We start from the raw sequence: 23,754 nt of genomic DNA, 5'->3' as shown, positions 1-23,754 counted from the left end.
CAGTGGAACCATTGGAACCATTGGAACCATTGGAACCAGTGGAACCATTGGAACCATTGGAACCAGTGGAACCAGTGGAACCAGTGGAATCATTGGAACCAGTGGAACCAGTGGAACCAGTGGAACCATTGAAACCAGTGGAACCAGTGAGCTCGGAGCGGAGAGACACACACTAGTCGACAGTAAGAATATATAGACTAACAAACCTGGAACTGGCAGACACATTTGAGCTGAGCGCCGTCGTCTCTGCAGACGCCTCCGAATCGACAGGTGGAGTCATCACAGACCCTCAGGTCGCTCTTCTTCTCCGACAGATCTACGAAACACAAAGGGTTAATGTGAGGGGTTAAATGACGAGGCGGAGACGGCGAGCGGAGCAGGTCGATCGATATCAGCCCAACAACAACATCCTCCACAAGCATCAGCACGCAGTCAAACTCTGACATCGCTCCTCTGATCACACAATCACTCATCAGGTTTATGAGTTTATGAACAATAACAAGCTGCTTTATGTAAATGTATGTTAATATTTATTATTAACAACACAAAACAATGAGAGATATTGTCCAGAAACCCTCACAGGTACTGCATTTAGCATAAAACAATATGCTCAGACTGCATGTGATTATCATAAAGTGGGCATGTCTGTAAAGGGGAGACTCGTGGGTACCCATAGAACCCATTTACATTCACTGATCTGGAGGTCAGAGGTCAAGGGACCCCTTTGAAAATGGACATGACAGTTTTTCCTCGCCAACATTTACCGTAACTTTGGAGCATTATTTAACCTCCTTCATGACCAGCTAGTCTGACCTGGTTGGTACCGATGGATCCATCAGGTTTTATAGTTTACTATGACAAGTATTGGACTTTTCTTCTGCCTTTCTTTCGGACATTTTCTGGGGTTTTTCTGGACCTTTTTAAAAAAAAAAAATTTCGGACATTTTCCAGACTTTTTTTTTTACATTTTTTGGACTTTTTTTCAGATTTTTTATTTGAAAGTTTTTCTGACATTTTTAACATTTTTTTTTTATTTTTCAGATTTCTTTTTTTAAACATTTCTTTTGACAATTTTCAGACTTTTCATATGATACCAGTATCTTCACTCTAGCTTTAAAACTGAGCCGCTACAACCTAAAAAACGCAAGTTGCGTTAAAGCGTTAAAGAAATTAGTGACGTTTGTTTTGTCCTATAATATTTAACGCCTTTTGTTACCTTTTCTTTATTATGTGCATTCTTTACGGAAAACTGTTAATAAGGACCGAAATAAATGACGACTTCTCCTGTAAGTAATGAAGACGTCTAGAATACAGACTTTTCAAACTAATTCAGATTTTAACGTCCAGCAGACGTGTTACAGAGAGCTGCTCAGTCCTGCGTGGGTCTACAGACCGAGCCGAGCCGAGCCGAACCGCCGCTGCAGGACGTTCATGGCTAATTAAGTCCAACCAGCCGCCACATCCATCAGCAGCTCCGAGCCTGGAGGCCCAAAAACACTGTGTGTCTGTGTCTGTGTGTGTGTGTGTGTGTGTGTGTGTGTGTGTGTGTGTGTGTGTGTGTCTGTGTCTGTGTGTGTGTGTGTGTGTGTGTGTGTGTGTGTGTGTGTGTGTGTGTTGTGTTTCCACATATTTAACACCAAGACAATTTGGGATTACGCGGAACGACAACAACAATCTTTAAACCTCCGCCCGGCGACAAACACGAATGCAAATGAGAGCGTCTCTCTGCTGTGTGTGTGTGTGTGTGTGCGCGCGTGTGCGTGTGCGTGTGCGTGTGCGTGTGTCCACGCTGTGTTATCTGGCTGATGTGTTTCTGTGTTTCTGTGTGTGTGTGTGTTGTAGTCGACCCGGCCGTGTTGTGTTCAGGTTCCTCGCCTTCATACATTTTACAACAGAAACAGGGATTTGAGATGCACAGAATTCTCCTCTGGATCAGAGCAGAACTAAAGAAGCTGACGGAGCGTAGCAGCAGCAGCCGCCGCCGCCGCCCTGAGGCACATCCACCTCCCAAATCCCCCGAGCATGACCCGCTGGTCATGGCCACCCACCCCGACTCGTTATCTAACCCCCCCCCGGATGTCGATACCTCATCTTCTGTCTGCTGCTCTGAGCCCTTCAACGCTCCGCATCCTTTAACCCTTTCAGCGCTGCAGAGAGTTCCTGTTTCACCAGACGGTTATCTGCTGCTTTTACTCTACAAAGAGATCAATTCATAATCACAGTCAGTGTCAAATAACAACATCTACCCTCCAAGACTCCATACGCAGCTACCAATGAGTTCAATAATAGAGCTGTCAAAGTTTATTAATTTTAACGCCACTAGTTTCTTTAACACATTAACACAACTAGTGATTTTTAGGTTGTAGCGGCTCATTGTTAAAGCTAGAGAAAAACTTTTCAAAAAAAGTTCAAAAAATGTTTGAAAATTGTCCAAAAAAAGTCCAGAAAACCCCCGGAAAATACCCAAAAGAAAGGCAGAAGAAAAGTCCGATCCTGGTATCATAGTAAACTATAAAACCTGATGAATCCATCGGTACCAACCATGTCAGACTAGCTGGTCCTGAAGGAGGTTAAATAACGCTCCAAACTTACACTAAATGTTGGCGAGGACAAACTGTCATGTCCATTTTCAAAGGGGTCCCTTGACCTCTGACCTCCATGTTGACAGTCTTAACGTTAGCTTTTAGTTGACTCTAGCTTTTAATGTGCACTTAGCAGGGTTGATGTTTGATTAATGCTCATATGTATGGAAAGTATGGGTAAAGTTTCTCTTATTGCAGAAGCTCATTATATTTGTCCTTTAACCGTCACGGTGTTTAAAGAGGAACGGGAAGATGTTACAGTTCATCTGTGGTCAGAGTACGCCGGCTGAACATGAATAAAAGCTTTCTGGAGACATCAGAACGCTTCACCGTCGCCTGGCTGAGGCCGGCTACAACGAGACAAAAGACACGCACACGCACGGACACACGCACACGCACACGCACGCACGCACGCACGCACGCACGCACGCACGCACGCACGCACGCACGCACTCACACACACACACACACACACACACACACACACACACACACACACACTGATCTCCAGGTTTCCGTTTCATAGTGAAACCTCCTCGAGGAGCTGCTGCGTATTATTGATCTGGTTCTTCTAAAAGCAGCAGAGATGTGAAACAGGAGAGGGAGGAGGCTTGACATCCATGTACAATACCGCCATCAGTGATGCATGATGGGATGCCACATCCCCCCCCCCCCAATCACACTCACAGACACAAGTGTTCCACTCAGGGTCTGAAATTCACTTTCTCCACTTCCTGCCGCTGTGGCACTCTCAGTCTCAATCTGCCACCAAACAATGACAGACACTGTCCAGAAACCCTCACAAGTACTGTACTGCATTTAGCATCAGAAATATGCTCAGACTGCATGTGATGATCATAAAGTGGGCATGTCTGTAAAGGGGAGACTCGTGGGTACCCATAGAACCCATTTACATTCACTGATCTGGAGGTCAGAGGTCAAGGGATCTCTTTTTAACCTCCTTCATGACCAGCTAGTCTGACCTGGTTGGTACCGATGGATTCATCAGGTTTCATAGTTTCAGATGATACCAGTATCTTCTCTCTATTTCACAGTTTTACACCATCAGTAGATGGATTGTGATGAAATTCTGTTCAGACTTTCATGATTTTTGACTCATTTGACTGTGATTTTGAATATTTACGTATAAAAACGTAACGGTATGCTTAAAAAAGTAAAAGTCCATCAGGTCGAGACCGTAACATCGTAAATACAGAAAACAAACCACCAGCAGTAAGCGAGAGTTTTTCATTATTACTAGACCTGTCAAAGTTATAACAACACGTTAATGTACATTTGTTTTAACGCCACTAATTTCTTTAACGGAAGTTAACTTTGACAGCCCTAATTTATATATCTATATATATCTATATATAAATATATAGATATATAGATACATATATCTATATATCTATATATAAAGCAGCATATTTGAGTATTAAATACTTGACAAATCTCCCTTTAAGGTACATTTTGAACAGATAAAAATCACGATTTTAAATTGATTATTATTCAACATCAGCATCACAATCTTGAGTCTGAAAATTGTCAAAAAAATAAAAACAAAAAGTCTGAAAACTGTCCGAAAAAAAGTCTGAAAAAAGTCCAAAAATGTAAAAAAAAATGTTAAAAAAAACATCCAAAAATTTATGAAAATTGTCCCAAAAAAGTCCAGAAGAAACCCGGAAAATGTCCAAAAGAAAGGCAGAAGAGAAGTCCGATCCTGGTATCCTAGTAAACTATAAAACCTGATGAATCCATCGGTACCAACCATGTCATGAAGGAGGTTAAATAACGCTCCAAACTTACGATAAAATCCTGATTTGAATTGATGATTCTTGAACATCATCAGCGTCACAGTCCTGCTGATCATTACTGAAGGATTCTTCCCTCCCTGACAGGACGAAGAGGCAGCGACCTCTTTAAACTGGATGAATCATCGCGTCTCGATGTTCGGCGCCGTTCTTTATGAAAACAGTGACGCTGAGCAGATGCTGCAGGACGACCTGCTGTCTAACTACCGCCCCGCCGTCCTCCTCTAGGACGGGGACTCATTTGTCCGGTTTTGTGTGTATGTCTTCCTCGCCGGCAGAGCGAGCGTCTGGCAGCGAGCCGCCCGGAGGCCGAGGCGCTCGTTTGGCTTCATCAGCTGGTCTGATCTTCACCTGGGAAGCAGAGAGTGCAGCTCTGATGTTTTATTCATGTGGACCAGATCAGAGGGACAGAAAGACGCTTCCAGCTTCATTGTTCAGTCTGACGCAGAGCGGAGCAGGAAGTAATTGACCTCCAGGGAGGCGTCTCTGAGGCTGAGTCGGGTCGCTCGGGCCCGCCGGCACTTTGGTTTGTTACTAACAAGACAATTAAGCCTCGTATCTGCTGCAGCACGGCTTCAAGTTGTTCTGATTGGAGCGCAGAGTTCCCCACGCTTCCTGGAAAACATGGACTTCAAGGAAAAGTCCTGGAAAATGGACCTGCAGGCAGGAAGCGGACGGGGATCAGAGCGGACGGGGATCAGAGCGGACGGGGATCAGAGCGGACGGGGATCAGGTCCAGGTTTGGCTTAAAAACCAGGATCTTAAAGCTGTTTTTCTGGCGCTGTGAACCCTCCAAGTAGATCATGTGATAAAGGTGGAGAACGCCCCTTTGACCACAGACATCACGGCTCAGAGGTGAACACGTCAAGATTCAAGATTCAAGATTCAAGAACACAAAACTGGAGATGCATAAAAAGTAGATTTTGGATGACAGGACGTAGGCCACGACGTCAGGATGTAGTTGATGACGACAGGATGTAGGTGATGACGACAGGATGTAGGTGATGACGACAGGACGTAGGCGAAGACTAGAGGATGTAGGCGGTGGCGAAAGGACGTAGGCAAAGACATGAGGACGTAGATGATGACGACAGGACGTAGTCCACGACGTCAGGATGTAAGTGATGACGACAGGACGTAAGCAAAGACAAGAGGACGTAGATGATGACGACAGGACGTAGTCCACGACGTCAGGATGTAAGTGATGACGACAGGACGTAAGCAAAGACAAGAGGACGTAGGCGGTGACGACAGGACGTAGACGATGATGACAGGAAGTAGGTTTACGTTTTGGAAAAGTTGCGTTTCGGGGGGGAGAAAACCGCCGTTTCAGTCTCTTACAAATTGAAGCGGCTTGTCGTGAACATTCTGAGACTCCTCGAGGGAGTCGCCCCTGAACGTGACCTCTAACCTCTCCTCTGTATCTGCAGCGGTGTGAAACAGCCACTGAGGTGTGACACAGCCACTGAGGTGTGACAGGCGTCGGGCCCGCCGGACCGACTCCAGATGAAATTAAACTAAATGTTCTTTATTAACGTCACAGTTGACGGAGCTGAGCTTCCTGTCAGCTTCCCGTCTGACGAGGCTTTAATCGTGTTTCTACTAAAATCCTTCTTTATGAAATCTTTTCCATCCGTTTTATTCATGAGCCTCATGTCTGTATCATCATAACTATTAACAGAGAGAGACTAAACAACGTTTCCTTAATCACAGAAATGACAACAGTGCTGCTGGCTCGCTGGATTTAGAGTCACAGTTTCAGCAGATATTTCATTTGTGAACCAGCCGGAGCAGCGAGAGGATTAATCAAACCGCTCCTCTATTCACTCTGCTCTTATTTACCACATTCTCCAAAAGCCATTTAATACTTTATTTCAGAATGGTGCACTTATAAAAAGTGCAGGGGAAATAAAGAGAGACGTCCTTAAGGCAACAAAACGCTGTTGATGTTCTTCTCCGATTCACTGCTCTCAATATTTTGGTTGCTGCCGTTAATGGAAAAGCTATTTGAAGCCCTTCAGACTATAAATCTGGGTCTATTTTATCTCTGCTGCCTTTATGCAGGCGCACATTATGAGCAGTGAAAGCAGCAGGACGGGACTGTCTCTCAGCCAATGAGGTTTCACCCCACAGAGCGCTGAACAGCAGGACCTGCAGGCAGGAAGCGGACGGGGATCTGTATGAACCCTCCGAGTAGATCATGTGATAAAGGTGGCGAACGCCACTTTGACCACAGACATCACGGCTCAGAGGTGAACACGTCAAGATTCAAGATTCAAGATTCAAGATTCAAGAAAACAAAACTGGAGATGCATAAAAAGTAGATTTTGGATGACAGGACGTAGGCCACGACGTCAGGATGTAGGCGAAGACAAGAGGATGTAGGCGGTGACGACAGGACGTAGTCCACGACGACAGGACGTAGGTGATGACGACAGGACGTAGCTGATGACGACAGGACGTAGGAAACGACAGGATGTAGGAAACGACAGGACGTAGGTGATGACGACAGGACGTAGGTGATGACAGGACGTAGGCGATGACAGGACGTAGACGATGACAGGACGTAGGAGATGAAGACAGGACATAGGAAACGACAGGACGCAGGCGAGGAGGAGGAAATAGTGACTTTGTTGGGGACTATTTTCAGCGGCGTATTAATCCAGGATGTGGTGCTCTAGAGATCAGCAGCTGGACGGAGGATGTGGGACGGTGGATGTGGGACGGTGGATGTGGGACGGAGGATGTGGGACGGAGGATGTGGGACGGTGGATTCGGGACGGTGGATGTGGGACGGTGGATGGTGGATGTGGGACGGTGGACGGTGGATGTGGGACGATGGATGGTGGATGTGGGACGGTGGACAGTGGATGTGGGACGGTGGGTGTGGGACGGAGTCCAACGATAACATGAGATGGTTCCAGATGATTCCAGGCTGAAGGTGCAGCAGGAAGCTGTAAAACCTGCCTCATCGTCCTCTTCCTCAGCTCGCTGTGGATCAGCCTCTTCAGCTCCCTCCGCCCCCCCCGCTGACCACACTGTAATCTGCATAATTACATCCCCACAACATTCATACGGCATCATTTATCTCCACTCGCTGACGGGCGCTGAGCTACCACTCAGCCTCTGCAGCTCTCAGTCTGCTACCGGCTGGTTTCTACTTCTGTATTGTGTGTGTTGTCTTGTTTTAAAGGCTGTATACTGTTTGAACTTCACTCTCAGCTCTCTGTTTTCATTCTTCACATTTCTGTTGTCGTTCACATGCACAACCGAGAAAATAAAATAATATGCTGCTTTATTTAAATGTATGTATTTCTGATTTTTTTTGACATTTTTCGGACAATTTTCAGACTTTTTTTTGACATTTTTTTGACATGTTTTAGACTTTTTCTGAACATTTTTCGTACATTTTTTGGACAATTTTTCAGACTTTTTTTTTCGGACAAAAACCCTCTCACATTCACATATCTGGAGGTCAGAGGTCAAGGGACCCCTTTGAAAATGTCCATAACAGTTTTCCCTCGCCAAAATTGAGTGTAAGTTTGGAGCGTTATTTAACCTCCTTCACTACGAGCTAGTCTGACCTGGTTGGTACCGATGGATTCATCAGGTTTTATAGTTTACTATGATACCAGGATCTTCACTCTAGCTTTAAAACTGAATACTATAATATTAGACAACATTGATGCAGCTCCATCTTTGTTTTTGCCATGTGCATAAACAACCGTATCATCGGCGTACATCTGAATGTTAACGTCAGAGCAAACCGATGGCAGATCATCTATGTTTGGGGCGTTATTTAACCTCCTTCATGAACAGCTAGTCTGACCTGGTTGGTACCGATGGATTCATCAGGTTTTATAGTTTCAGATGATACCAGTATCTTCACTCTAGCTTTAAAACTGAGCCCTCTACAACCTTAAAATCACAAGTTCCGTTAATGCGTTATTATCAGCCCTATCAAAGATACGTGCATTGTCATCGTTAGCGGTGCATCTCTGGTACGTGGTCGTGCACTACGGTTATTTCCTGTGACGGAGAGGCAGACTCCAACAGAAACAATGCAGATGACTGTATAGAGAGGAAATGACTGGACGTAAATTCATTTAATGGCTATTTGTGTAAAAACACCGTCCCTAAACGGTGTAAAAATAGGGTTTGATAGAATCCAGATCTTGTGGATTATAAACTCGTGCCGTCACTGAAGGGTTTGAGTTCCCCGGCTGCGGGCCGGTCCGGTCCGGTCCGTCAGCGTGATTCTGCCGGTAATAAATCTGTGTTGTTTCTGTGGTGAAGTGCAGCGTAGAAAGCTCTCCAGAGAGTCGGCACACTGAGCCAAACAGCAGACTGAGAGGAGCTTTTGTCCTCCTGCAGACTGTTTACGGCCTCTCTCTGCATGGTGGGACTGTTTATGAGCCTCGTGGACGCCGCTGTCAGGACGCCACGAGCACGCAACAACCCCCGAAAAAAACCTGTCACAACCTCCCCACTGTTCCCGAGGTGCCTCGAACACTAAGAGTCATTCAGCTGCACGAAGGGGAACAATACGTCCAGAAAGCTTAATTATAGAAGTGATGCGGCGCCGACAGCCTCACAGAGGATCCTCTCCGTTCGGCTTCTCATTTGCATTTTCAATTTCTGGCTCTCAGCTTGTTTTTTATTCTGTTTAACGGAGTGTCAGGATCTGTCTTTAACCTCATCCTCTCCTAACTGGAGCGATCACATGAATCTCACCGCCGCCGCCGTCGTTAACGGTGCGGCAGAGGTTCCTCACCTTGTTATTGATTCTGAGGCGGCGTCACACCGGGGAGACCTGATGTGAGGCGCCGTTCGATTCCATTTTACAGACGTGAGACGTCACCGTCTCCTCCGGAAGACAAAGACAGATTTATCTCTCAGATGCTGGAGGAATCAACCCTCAGTGAAGACGCCGACTCGCCGTGATAAACAAGCGGCGAGACGCAAAACACAGACGGGCGGAAATGTGGCGAAGAGAGCCGAGACGGCGGAGAGCGCCGGAGTCACGAGCACAACCAACATTTCCATGAGTCAGAGTCAGACAGGAGAAGCTTTTCATTCAACAGATTCCTCCATAAATACGACTACAGACGAACCGTTTGGAGCAACGTGCACGCAATATAAAACATTCTGGGTTCAGCTTTCTAGAGATGTTCTGACACCGAGGACCGATCCGATACCGGCGGGATGAAACAACTAGGGCTGTCTATCGATTCAAATATTTAATCACCATTAATCACACCTTCTTTTATCTGTTCTAAATGAACCTTAAAGGGAGATTAGTCAAGTATTTAATACTCTTATCAACATGGGAGTGGACAAATATGCTGCTTTATGCAAATATATGTATATATAGTATATGTACTTACTTATGTATGACGAAATAAATAAATAAATTAATTAATTAATTAATTAATTAATAAATGAATAACTATTGAAAGAAAAAATTAATGGATAAATAAATATAAAAAAATTAAAATGGAAAATAAAAAATAGAAGGGATGGAATAGATAAAAAATAAATAATTATAAAAATTGGAAATCAATTAACACAAAACAATGACAAATATTGTCATTATAATATGTATAATGTATATGTAGTATATGTACTTACTTATGTTTAATAAAAGAAATACATAAAAAAAAAAGAAATTGAAAGGAAAAAATGAATAGATAAATAATAAATATAAAAAATAAAAAATAGATAAATAAACGTCAAAAAAGAAAAATGTAAAAGAAAAAATAAATAATTATAAAAGATATTTTACTTATAACTTATTTATGTTTATATATATTTTATTCTAAAATGGAACAACTGTAATTTCCCCGGGGATCAATAAAGTATTTCTGGTTCTCATGTCACTTATTAAACAGCGTTTAGTAAGACATCCGTCCTTCTGGTTATTATCAGTACAGGTTATTATATGAAGTGAGATCCTGATCCTAATGGCGTCCTGTAGAGCAGAGCGCTGCACACACACTCACGGCCTCGCGGGAAACCTCTGTTGGTCTGGAGGAGCTGCAGCAGTTATTTCTGCACAAACGTCCACTGAACATTCACTAGATATTCTCAGAGCTAAACTAACTCTTCTGCAGTGTGGAGTGAGCAGCATGCACGTGAGAGGTGGAGAGAGAGAGAGAGAAGGAGCGTGGTGTGTGAGTGAAGGCAGGCAGAGGAGCAGAGGAGCAGAGGAGCAGAGACTCCGGTCCTGGAGACCAAAGCTACGGTCTCCCCCGCGTCCTCCGACCGCGGCCAACACTGTTTAACAGCTTCACTAGATACAACCAAGAGGTTTTGCTGCTTCACTGGAGTTTGTGTTGGAGTCTGAGTCTGAACAGCGGAGACACACGAGAGACCAGGAGACACACGAGAGACCATGAGACACACGAGAGACCATGAGACACACGAGAGACCATAAGACACCGACCAGCAATGATTTATACCTGGAAGAAGTTACAGACGGTTCCTTTAAAACTTAAGTGATCCCAAACTCTGAGCAACACAGAGATTTATATGTGACGAACCTTTTAAGCCTCCTCCTCCTCCTCTTCCTCCTCCTCTTTCTCCTCCTCCTCTTCCTCCTCCTCCTCCTATTCCTCCTCCTCCTCCTCCTCCTCCTCCTCTTCCTCCTCCTCCTCCTATTCCTCCTCCTCTTCCTCCTCCTCTTCCTCCTCCTCCTCCTATTCCTCCTCCTCCTCCTCCTCTTCCTCCTCCTCCTCCTATTCCTCCTCCTCCTCATCTTCCTCCTCCTCCTCCTATTCCTCCTCCTCCTCCTCCTCCTCTTCCTCCTCCTCCTCCTATTCCTCCTCCTCCTCCTCCTCCTCTTCCTCCTCCTCCTCCTCTTCCTCCTCCTCCTCCTCCTATTCCTCCTCTTCCTCCTCCTCCTCCTCTTCCTCCTCCTCCTCCTCCTCCTCTTCCTCCTCCTCCTCCTCCTCCTCCTCGCTGCATTGAATGGATCGGCCCATGAAGAGTCTGTGATGCGAGACTAATCAGGTCCTTATTCTGATTCTGGTCACAGCAGAGGACACCAGACCCCCCCCAACCCTCCCAGCAGGTGATCTGCACTTGATGCATTTGAATTGGTGCACAAAGAGATGCAGATCTGTCTGCAGCAGCAACAGCAGTAACAGCAGCAGCAACAGCAGTAACAGCATCATCAGCAGCAGTAGCAGCAGCAGCAGCAGCAGCAGCAGTAACAGTAACAGCAGCAGCAGTAGCAGCAGCAGCAGTAGCAGCAGCAGCAGTAACAGCAGTAACAGCAGTAACAGTAACAGCAGCAGCAGTAACAGTAACAGCAGCAGCAGTAGCAGCAGCAGCAGTAGCAGCAGCAGCAGTAACAGCAGTAACAGCAGTAACAGTAACAGCAGCAGCAGTAACAGCAGCAGCATTCAGTCGGGTTCAGAGATGCACAGAAGGAGTCGACCCCCAGCTCTCTGTCTGTCCACGATCAATGGGAGCTAATGGCTTCACAAACAAACCCTGCAGAGAACAGGAGCTCCCCGAGGCCGACGGCGTTGACAAAGGCCGAGCAGAGTGAGACGCTGCGTACCGACAGACCGCAGTGAGGATGATGAACGACGGACGCAGAATTAAAACGCAGCACCACTGAATTATGAATCATCTCGTGGCGTGAAAATATCGCTTCAATCAATTCCTGCAGAATAAATAAATGTATGACTCGGCCTCCGAGAGGTTATTCTGTCATGAACAATTCATCACCATCAGCGAGACGCTGCTCTTTATCCCCGAGGCTAACGGCGAGAGAGACGGCACGTAAAGACGCCGTTCAGTCTTCAGGACCGACTGCAGATGCTTATTTACACTCTGTACTATATATTCATTAAGACAAATACACATCTATTGCTCTATAGAGGCGTCCTATCGTACATTATCCTGGGAGTGTTCAAACTTAGCTTCTTTAGTTGAGTTATGGATTAGTAGTCGTCCTGTCAATACATTTAAATAGTTAACAGCTGTCAGTGTGTCAGTGTGCTGACTTGACTATGACTTGCCCCAAACTGCATGTGATTATCATAAAGTGGGCATGTCTGTAAAGGGGAGACTCGTGGGTACCCATAGAACCCATTTACATTCACACATCTGGAGGTCAGAGGTCAAGGGGCTTTTTTAAACTTTTTTCAGACTTTTTAAAAAAATATTTTTTTGACTTTTTTGGACAATTTCAGACATTTTTAAAAATATTTTTAAGACATTTTTTAAAATATTTTTCAGACATTTTCAGACATATTTTAGACTTTTTTTCAGACTTTTTGAAAAAATATTTTTCAGACTTTTTTTTATATTTTTCAGACAATTTTTGGACATTTTCAGACACTTTTTAGACTCGTGGGTACCCATAGAACCCATTTACATTCACACATCTGGAGGTCAGAGGTCAAGGGACCCCTTTGAAAATGGACATGACAGTTTTTTCTTGCTCAAATTTAGTGTAAGTTTGGAGCGTTATTTAACCTCCTTCATGACCAGCTAGTCTGACATGGTTGGTACTGATGGATTCATCAGGTTTTATAGTTTACTATGATACCAGTATCGGACTTTTCATCTGCCTTTCTTTTGGACATTTTCTGTTTTTTTTCTGGACTTTTTTGGGACAATTTTCTTACATTTTTCGGACGTTTTAAACAATTTTTTTTTTTTTTTTTTACATTTTTCGAACGTTCTTTGGACTTTTTTTCGGACTTTTTTTTTGCCATTTTTCAGAATTTTTACATTTAATTTTTTCAGACTTTTTTGACTTCTTTCTGACAACTTTCAGGCTTTTTGTTTTACATTTTTTTTAATTTTTCAGACTTTTATTTATTTTTTATTTTTTGCCAATTTTCAGACTCAGGATTGTGATGCTTGACGATACCAGTATCGGACTTTTCTTCTGTCTTTCTTTTGGACATTTTTCAGACTTTTTTTTCGGACAGTTTCGAGTTTCGGAAGTTTTGAGTTATTCCCATTTTTGACACCAAGATTTAAATTTTTACTGCAAATGTATATCGGTTCAACATATCGGTTATCGGTCTCCTTGATTACTAATAATCAATATCGGTATCGGTCTCTGTATCAGTTCTAAAAAAAACACATCAGTCGATCCCTACTCACAAGTTGCTTTAGAGGAAAATCGTTTGCTTGATTATTGGATTTGCTGCCGTCATATATGAAGTGATATTTAAGTGGTTTCTGATCTGTTTACGGGGATTTAAGGTAGAAAAATCCATGAAAATGTACTCTTTGTTTTTTGAAAGAAAAAAATTTTGATCGTGTGTTTTTTGAAGGGACATTAATGGATTATAATACAGAAATCCTAAAGGGTTTTATGCATTGTTTAATGGGCTTTAAGGGATTCAAATTCGTGAAAGTTGACCAAATAAAGCCAATAAATCTCTTTCAAGGTACAAAAGTTTATCCCCGGGTTAAACCCGGGGATAAACTCCCCCCCCCTCACCGAGGAAATGAAAACGATTTCTGTGACATTGGTTTAATGTGTGGGCCGTCAATTATCACGAGGTAATACGGCAAGCGTCGATAGCTCTGCAGATTAGGCGTGAATGGCAGGTTTATGAAGGAGGCCTCATTTGTCACTTTTAGAGCGGCTCGGCCTCCATGCTGCTCGCTGCTGCTGCTGCTCGCTGCTGCTACTCGCTGCTGCTGCTGCTACTCGCTGCTGCTGCTCGCTGCTGCTGCTGCTACTCGCTGCTGCTGCTGCTCGCTGCTGCTACTCGCTGCTGCTGCTGCTCGCTGCTGCTACTCGCTGCTGCTGCTGCTACTCGCTGCTGCTGCTCGCTGTTGCTGCTGCTGCTGCTGCTGCTCGCTGCTGCTGCTCGCTGCTGCTGCTGCTGCTGCTGCCCGCTGCTGCTGCTCGCTGCTGTTCGCTGCTGCTGCTGCTGCTACTCGCTGCTGCTGCTGCTGCTGCTCGCTGCTGCTGCTGCTGCTCGCTGCTGCTGCTCGCTGCTGCTGCTCGCTGCTGCTGCTGCTGCTCGCTGCTGCTGCTGCTCGCTGCTGCTGCTGCTGCTGCTGCCCGCTGCTGCTGCTCGCTGCTGCTGCTGCTCGCTGCTGCTGCTGCTGCTGCTGCTGCTCGCTGCTGCTGCTGCTACTACTCGCTGCTGCTGCTGCTGCTGCTCGCTGCTGCTGCTTCTCAGGCCTGATTCATGAAATAGGGCTCATCATCAAAATGCTAAATACGAGGGTGGTGATTTAGCATCGGTTCTCCCGTCAGAACAGCAGTGTGTGCTTCCACATCACCCTTTATCTGGAGAGCAGTGACGGTCCAGAGATGTACTGACACACACAATCCCCCACTACGTCTCCACCCTTCCTCCCTCCTCATCCACCTCACCTTCCTGTCTCAACCTCCCCCTCACTCCGTCGTTAACTTTAAGGGCAGCACAGGGGCTTGGTTTGTATATTCTCCCTGTGTCTGCATGGGTTTTCTCCTGGAGCTCAGGTTTCTCCCACAATTCCAAGTTATGCATGAGGCTAATTGGACACGCGTTAGGCTCCTTGGTCCGTGTTTCAAGACGGGTCGGGTGGGTTGCCGACAATGCCGCAGACCCCTGGCGCCTTTTACGCGGGCTGCGGCACGATGCAGTCGGGGCACTGAGGACGGTCCGCCCCGGTCAACAGTCGCACCGAGAGCAGGGAGTCCCGTCACGGTGCGGCGAGGTCCGGGCGGGGAGCGCTGTAAAGCGGTGCACCGCCTCGTAAGCAGGACTCTCCAGCCTGCCGGTGTCGCTCACACCCTCTTTTGGCACAGAGAAGTACTTGGTATTGGCGAGTACCCAAATGTAAGTACTTGTACTCGGTCTGAAAAAAAGTGTGCAGTATGTACTGTATATACTGCGTTCCTCAGTAGTATGCAGTATGTACTGTATATACTGCGTTCCTCAGTAGTATGCAGTATGTACTGTATATACTGCGTTCCTCAGTAGTATGCAGTATGTACTGTATATACTGCGTTCCTCAGTAGTATGCAGTATATACTGTATATACTGCGTTCCTCAGTAGTATGCAGTATGTACTGTATATACTGCGTTCCTCAGTAGTATGCAGTATATACTGTATATACTGCGTTCCTCAGTAGTATGCAGTATGTACTGTATATACTGCGTTCCTCAGTAGTAAACAGTATGTACTGTATATACTGCGTTCCTCAGTAGTATGCAGTATATACTGTATATACTGCGTTCCTCAGTAGTAAGCAGTATGTACTGTATATACTGCATTCCTCAGTAGTATGCAGTATGTACTGTATATACTGCGTTCCTCAGTAGTATGCAGTATGTACTGTATATACTGCGTTCCTCAGTAGTATGCAGTATGTACTGTATATACTGCGTTCCTCAGTAGTATGCAGTATGTACTGTATATACTGCGTTCCTCAGTAGTATGCAGTATGTACTGTATATACTGCGTTCCTCAGTAGTATGCAGTATGTACTGTATATACTGCGTTCCTCAGTAGTAAGCAGTATGTACTGTATATACTGCGTTCCTCAGTAGTATGCAGTATGTACTGTATATACTGCGTTCCTCAGTAGTATGCAGTATGTACTGTATATACTGCGTTCCTCAGTAGTATGCAGTATGTACTGTATATACTGCGTTCCTCAGTAGTATGCAGTATGTACTGTATATACTGCGTTCCTCAGTAGTATGCAGTATGTACTGTATATACTGCGTTCCTCAGTAGTAAACAGTATGTACTGTATATACTGCGTTCCTCAGTAGTATGCAGTATGTACTGTATATACTGCGTTCCTCAGTAGTATGCAGTATGTACTGTATATGCTGCGTTCCTCAGTAGTATGCAGTATGTACTGTATATGCTGCGTTCCTCAGTAGTATGCAGTATGTACTGTATATACTGCGTTCCTCAGTAGTATGCAGTATGTACTGTATATACTGCGTTCCTCAGTAGTATGCAGTATGTACTGTATATACTGCGTTCCTCAGTAGTATGCAGTATGTACTGTATATGCTGCGTTCCTCAGTAGTATGCAGTATGTACTGTATATACTGCGTTCCTCAGTAGTATGCAGTATGTACTGTATATACTGCGTTCCTCAGTAGTATGCAGTATGTACTGTATATACTGCGTTCCTCAGTAGTATGCAGTATGTACTGTATATACTGCGTTCCTCAGTAGTATGCAGTATGTACTGTATATACTGCGTTCCTCAGTAGTATGCAGTATGTACTGTATATACTGCGTTCCTCAGTAGTAAACAGTATGTACTGTATATACTGCGTTCCTCAGTAGTATGCAGTATGTACTGTATATACTGCGTTCCTCAGTAGTATGCAGTATGTACTGTATATGCTGCGTTCCTCAGTAGTATGCAGTATGTACTGTATATGCTGCGTTCCTCAGTAGTATGCAGTATGTACTGTATATACTGCGTTCCTCAGTAGTATGCAGTATGTACTGTATATACTGCGTTCCTCAGTAGTATGCAGTATGTACTGTATATACTGCGTTCCTCAGTAGTATGCAGTATGTACTGTATATGCTGCGTTCCTCAGTAGTATGCAGTATGTACTGTATATACTGCGTTCCTCAGTAGTATGCAGTATGTACTGTATATACTGCGTTCCTCAGTAGTATGCAGTATGTACTGTATATACTGCGTTCCTCAGTAGTATGCAGTATGTACTGTATATGCTGCGTTCCTCAGTAGTAAGCAGTATGTACTGTATATACTGCGTTCCTCAGTAGTATGCAGTATGTACTGTATATACTACGTTCCTCAGTAGTATGCAGTAGGCGGTTTCGAATACAGCCTATATATTTGTGTTTTTAGAGGTCTTCAGTAGGAACCAATGGGCTCAGAGCTGAGAGACACAGACAGGAAGTCAGACTCCTTTTCCCCCAACCTAGCAGAGAAAGACGGCAGCAAGTGAGGAACAAACATCGTCCTCTCAGGAATTCATAGCTGACGTCAGTAACCGTCCTCTCCTCACGCTATATTATACAGTACAGTCATAACAGCGGTGAATAACGGCGTGCTATAAAAGCTTGATGCTGTATTTTCCCTCCGGACCCTGAACGCAGCAGCAGACGTCGTTCTGTTGAGCCTGTAAAAAGCCGTCTTCGCTTCTGTTTTCTGAACAATTGTGGAAGCGGCGCAGTCGATTATCTGCCATCAAGACGCCGACCGCCGTCGTTGCTACGCGTGTAGCGGACGGCAGCAGCGTGTGAAGACATTAGACTTCCTGTGCGGAGCTGAATCCAGGTTTTGGGGGTTTGTTTAGTGACTTGGAACATTTTCATTTGCAGAACGTCTGCATCGTGCTGCAGGAGAGCAGAGATCAGCATCGACGTGCGCTCATCGCTCCTCGATGCAAACAATGTGAGGTTGATTAATAAAACATGAGCGAGGCGGTTTACTGCAGACGCTCCTCCTGACTGACTGACGGCTAACACTCATTTACATGACGGCTGCTTTCTCCTGCTAAATACTTAATAAGAGCTAAAGAGGGAGAACACTATCATGACAGTATGAATATGTATTCATGCAGGATGCAAATGTGTTGACTAGAATCCATGTCAGAATATTAAAGTGTCACGCCTGTAAAGGCTCACAGTGTCCTGACTCACTGTGGACACACTGTGGACACACTGTGGACTCACAAACAGGAGACAAGTGCAGTTTATATTTTACAGTGTTTTATTTAAAAGGGTAAACAAACACTAATATTTCTGCCGCTCATTGTCCTTAAATTTGACTATTTTTAGTCCCAAAAAAATGAAGACATGAGTAAATGAATAAATAATATCGTATAATAATTATAATAAAAATATTAATAAGCAAATGCATGTATTCCTTATAGCCTACGATGAACATTTGCACATTCATGACTCAATATTAACAGTTTAATGTTTCACTTTTTTTTATTAATAATATATATATATGATTTTATTATATATTATATATTTATTTTATTTCTATAAAATATATATAATATATAATAAAACAATATATATATATAATTTTATTATATATAATTCATTACTATATAATATATAATTTTTTTATAGTAATAATATATATATACAGACGTAGGCAAAATTGTTGGTAACGTTCCGTTAAAGAGAGAAAAACCCACAATGGTCACTGAAATAACTTGAAACTGACAAAAGTAATAATAAATAAAAATTTACTGAAAATGAACTAATGAAAATCAGATATTGTTTTTGAATTGTGGTTCAACAGAATCATTTAAAAAAACAAACTAATGAAACTGGCCTGGACAAAAAATGATGGTACCCCTAGAAAAGATGTAAAATAATGTGACCATAGGGACATGTTAAACTAAGGTGTGTCCTGTAAATAGCATCACAGGTATCTTCAAACTTGTAATCAGTCAGTCTGCCTATTTAAAGGGTGAAAAGTAGTCACTGTGCTGTTTGGTATCATGGTGTGTACCACACTGAACATGGACCACAGAAAGCTAAGGAGAGAGTTGTCTCAGGAGATTAGAAAGAACATTATAGACCTTCATGTTAAAGGTAAAGGCTATAAGACCATCTCCAAGCAGCCTGATGTTCCTGTGACTACAGCTGCACATATTATTCAGAAGTTTAAGGTCCATGGGACTGTAGCCTACCTCCCTGGACGTGGCCGCAAGAGGAAAATTGATGACATATTGAAGAGACGGATAATACGAATGGTAACCAAAGAGCCCAGAACAACTTCCAAAGAGATTAGAGGTGAACTCCAAGGTCAAGGTACATCAGTGTCAGATCGCACCATCCGTCACTGTTTGAGCCAAAGTGGACTTAATGGAAGACGACCGAGGAGGACACCAAATCATAAAAAAGCGAGACTGGAATTTTCCAAAATTGACAAGCCACAAAGCTTCTGGGAGAATGTCCTTTGGACAGATGAGACAAAACTGGAGCTTTTTGGCAAGTCACATCAGCTCTATGTTCACAGACGAAGAGATGAAGCATCCAAAGAAAAGAACACTGTACCTAATGTGAAACATGGAGGAGGCTCGGTTATGTTATGGGGCTGCTTTGCTGCATCTGGCACAGGGTGTCTTGAATCTGTGCAGGGTGCAATGAAATCTCAAGACTATCAAGGCATTCTGGAGCGAAATGTGCTGCCCAGTGTCAGAAAGCTTGGTCTCAGTTGCAGGTCATGGGTCCTCAAACAGGATAATGACCCAAAACACATCTAAAAACACCCAAGAACGGCTAAGAACAAAACATTGGACTATTCTGAAGTGGCCTTCTATGAGCCCTGATCTAAATCCTATTGAACATCTGTGGAAGGAGCTGAAACATGCAGTCTGGAGAAGGCACCCTTTAAACCTGAGACAGCTGGAGCAGTTTGCTCACGAGGAGTGGGCCAACATACCTGTGGACAGGTGCAGAAGTCTCATTGAGAGTTACAGAAATCACTTGTTTGCAGTGATTGCCTCAAAAGGTTGTGCAACAAAATATTAAGTTAAGGGTACCATCATTTTTGTCTAGGCCAGTTTCATTAGTTTGTTTTTTTAAATGATTCTGCTGAACCATAATTCAAAAGCAATGTCTGATTTTCATTATTTCAGTGAATTTTTATTTATTATTACTTTTGTCAGTTTCAAGTTATTTCAGTGACCATTGTTGGTTTTTCTTTCTTTAACGGAAGGGTACCAACGATTTTGCCTACGTCTGTATAATATAATAAAATATATATATATTTTTATTTTATTTATTATATATTATATATATTTTATAGAAATAAAATATCTAAATATAAATAATATTTTATTTCTATATATTTTACTCATATTTCTCTTGTATGTTTCACTTTTATTTTTATATATAAATATATATAATATATTTTTTCTAATATATTTTTTTCTATATATTTTACTCATATTGTTCTTGTAAATGTCAATTTTATATTTATAATTTCTCCACTTTTGTGATTTCTCTACCGTCCAACTACAACATGATGTGATGTGTGAATAAATAATAATGTATGATAATAATAATAATAAGAAGAACTAGAATGTGCATCATCCCCGTGTATTTTAGTTTATGATGAGATCAGCTGAACGAAGCGAATCGTAAAACACTTCATTCAAACTGGACAGAAACTAAATAAAACTCACCTAAACCGTCGCCGTTACTCTTTCCAACAATCACTAAGTGAGTTTTGGTCCAACTCAACTTCACCGAGTTTAATGTGAATAAACACCAAATCTACAGTTGTTAGTCAGTCACACTGCGCATGTGTTATACCCAGAGGTCTTAATGCGCAGGCTGACCGGAATCCTTAAAACAAATCCTGAATCCGGATCATGATCCGGATCGCCACCAAATCTAATGGATTGTTCATTGTGCCACACCCCCCCCAACATTTCATTCAAATCCATCGCAAACTTTTGGAGTAATCCTGCTAACGGACAAACCAACCAACCAACCAACCAACCTACCAACCAACCACCAAACCAATCAACCAACCAACCAACCAACCAACCAACCAACCAACAAATCAATCAAACAAACAACCAACTTACCAACCAACCAACCAACCAACCAACCAACCAACCAATCAAACAACAGACCAACCAACCAACTTACCAACCAACCAACCAACCAACAAATCAATCAAACAAACAACCAACTTATCAACCAACCAACCAACCAACCAACCAACAGACCAACCAACCAACTTACCAACCAACCAACCAACCACCAACCAACCAACCAACCAACCAACCAACCAACCAACCAACCACCAAACCAATCAATCAACCAACCAACCAACCAACCAACCAACCAACCAACAAACCAATCAAACAACCAACCAACCAACCAACCAACCAACCGACGCCGGTGAAAACATAAACCTCCTTCCTAAGCCTTGTAATGAATAAAATCCTTTAAAAAGGTGAGTGATTAATGAGTTACCTGAGTCCCTTCAGGTTCCATTAAAGCCTCTACGGATGATATACAGCATGGACACATGTAGGGTTGCGTATCGGCAACAATCTGGCGACACGATACGAATCACGATTCAATATGTTGCGATACAGTAAGCGAGGCGATATATTACGATTTTTTAAATCTAACTTTAGGAAAACTGTCAGAGTATAAAGAACGCACCGCCACATGCATAAAGAAAGCTTTTTCATCCAACATCACAGCACGACTCTGAGAGGACACACCTCTTTACAAATAACAGTATTCATATATAATATTCAATATATATATTTTTTTTTTTTTGGAAGTCTCTTTAGCAGTGGATTTTCTTGAACTTTAAATATAATTCAACTGAAAAACAAATAAAATATAATATAAAAAATACAAATGATATATATATATTTATAAATATAACACACACATTTAAATAAATAATACAAAATAATAAATAAGATCAATTATGTTGTAATGTTAGTTCACTTCCACAATCTACTGAAAACTTCAAAATATTATCTTTTTTTATTTTCATTTTTTTAAGTCACTTTAGCTATAGTTTTTCTCATTCAAATATATTTATATTTATATATATATAATATATTTATATTTTATATATATATAAAATATATTTATATTATATATATATATTTTATATACAGTTTATAAAATATATTTATTAGTTTATTATTAATCGTTGTTTTATCTCGATTATCTCATTTTCATAAAACAATCATAATTGAAAAAATAAAGTTTGATTAATCTTTGCATGTTAAAAACTATTAATTAAAAAGTCAATATTGTGTTTTTTTGAGTATCGATACTGAATCACAAAACATAATATCGATATATTTTCTATATTTTCTCACACAATGAGATGCAATAACTAAATAACTAAATAATAAAGCTGTATTGATACTAGGGAGATTTAAATGTCCTCGTGCTCATGTTAGAGCCATGATAGAGATCTCAGTCAGTCAGCTGTGAACTAACGACGGAGGACACGAGACGTTAGACAGCATGTTAAAGACACCTCATCATTAGACTCCTGCTGCGGCGCCTTAGGACACGCAAAATAATAAAACTACAGGAATACTACGACAGGAATACCACGACAGGAATACTACGACAGGAATACTACGACAGGAATACCACGTCAGGAATACCACGTCAGGAATACCACGACAGGAATACTACGACAGGAATACCACGACAGGAATACTACGACAGGAATACCACGTCAGGAATACCACGACAGGAATACCACGACAGCAATACTACGACAGGAATACTACGACAGGAATACCACGACAGGAATACTACGACAGGAATACTACGACATGAATACAGCGACAGGAATACTACGACAGGAATACCACGACAGGAATACTACGACATGAATACAACGACAGCAATACTACGACAGGAATACCACGTCAGGAATACCACGACAGGAATACCACGACAGCAATACCACGACAGCAATACCACGACAGGAATACTACGACAGCAATACTACGACATGAATACTACGACATGAATACAACGACAGGAATACCACGACAGGAATACTACGACATGAATACAACGACAGCAATACTACGACAGGAATACCACGTCAGGAATACCACGACAGGAATACCACGACAGCAATACCACGACAGCAATACCACGACAGGAATACTACGACAGCAATACTACGACATGAATACTACGACATGAATACAACGACAGGAATACCACGACAGGAATACCACGACAGGAATACCACGACAGCAATACCACAACAGGAATACTACGACATGAATACTACGACATGAATACTACGACAGGAATACTACGACATGAATACAACGACAGCAATACTACGACAGGAATACCACGTCAGGAATACTACGACAGGAATACTACGACAGCAATACTACGGCAGGAATACTATGACAGGAATACTACGACAGGAATACTAGCAGATATCAGAGGAGATGGAGACCTGCAGGGACGTGATGAAGACCTGATGGTCCCTGCAGGGACATGATGAAGACCTGATGGTTCCTGCAGGGACATGATGAAGACCTGATGGTCCCTGCAGGGACATGATGAAGACCTGATAGTCCCTGCAGGGACAAGATGAAGACCTCACAGTCCCTGCAGGGACATGATGAAGACCTCCCGGTCCTTACAGGGACATGATGAAGACCTCCCGGTCCCTACAGGGACATGATGAAGACCTGCCAGTCCCTACATGCTGGTTTGTCAATATGATCTGAAACGTGTCCAGTGAGACAGAGACAGAGACAGGGTGCATGGTGCATGGTGCAGAGACAGAGACAGGGACAGAGACAGAGACAGAGACAGAGACAGGGACAGGGACAGGGACAGAGACAGGGTGCATGGTGCAGAGACAGAGACAGAGACAG

The 23,754-nt window shown here is 42.9% G+C and overlaps 2 protein-coding genes across 2 annotated transcripts in view; one reads left to right on the top strand and one right to left on the bottom strand.

The window, feature by feature from the left end:
• Nucleotides 1-23,754, top strand: part of LOC119499314 — an 843,332-nt gene that overhangs the window by 625,937 nt on the left and 193,641 nt on the right. The window lies entirely within an intron of this gene.
• LOC119498474 (tomoregulin-1-like) overlaps nucleotides 1-23,754 on the bottom strand; it is a 52,224-nt gene that overhangs the window by 27,055 nt on the left and 1,415 nt on the right. The window contains exon 2 of the mRNA XM_037787443.1: nucleotides 207-316. Within this exon, the coding sequence (XP_037643371.1) occupies nucleotides 207-316 (110 nt within the window). The remainder of the gene's footprint in view (nucleotides 1-206; nucleotides 317-23,754) is intronic.

This window comes from Sebastes umbrosus, chromosome 12 (genome assembly GCF_015220745.1).
Source record: "Sebastes umbrosus isolate fSebUmb1 chromosome 12, fSebUmb1.pri, whole genome shotgun sequence".
NCBI classification, from domain to species: Eukaryota; Metazoa; Chordata; class Actinopteri; order Perciformes; family Sebastidae; genus Sebastes; species Sebastes umbrosus.
The sequence above is the reverse complement of the archived record's forward strand: the minus strand, read 5'-3'. Positions and strand labels throughout refer to the sequence as shown.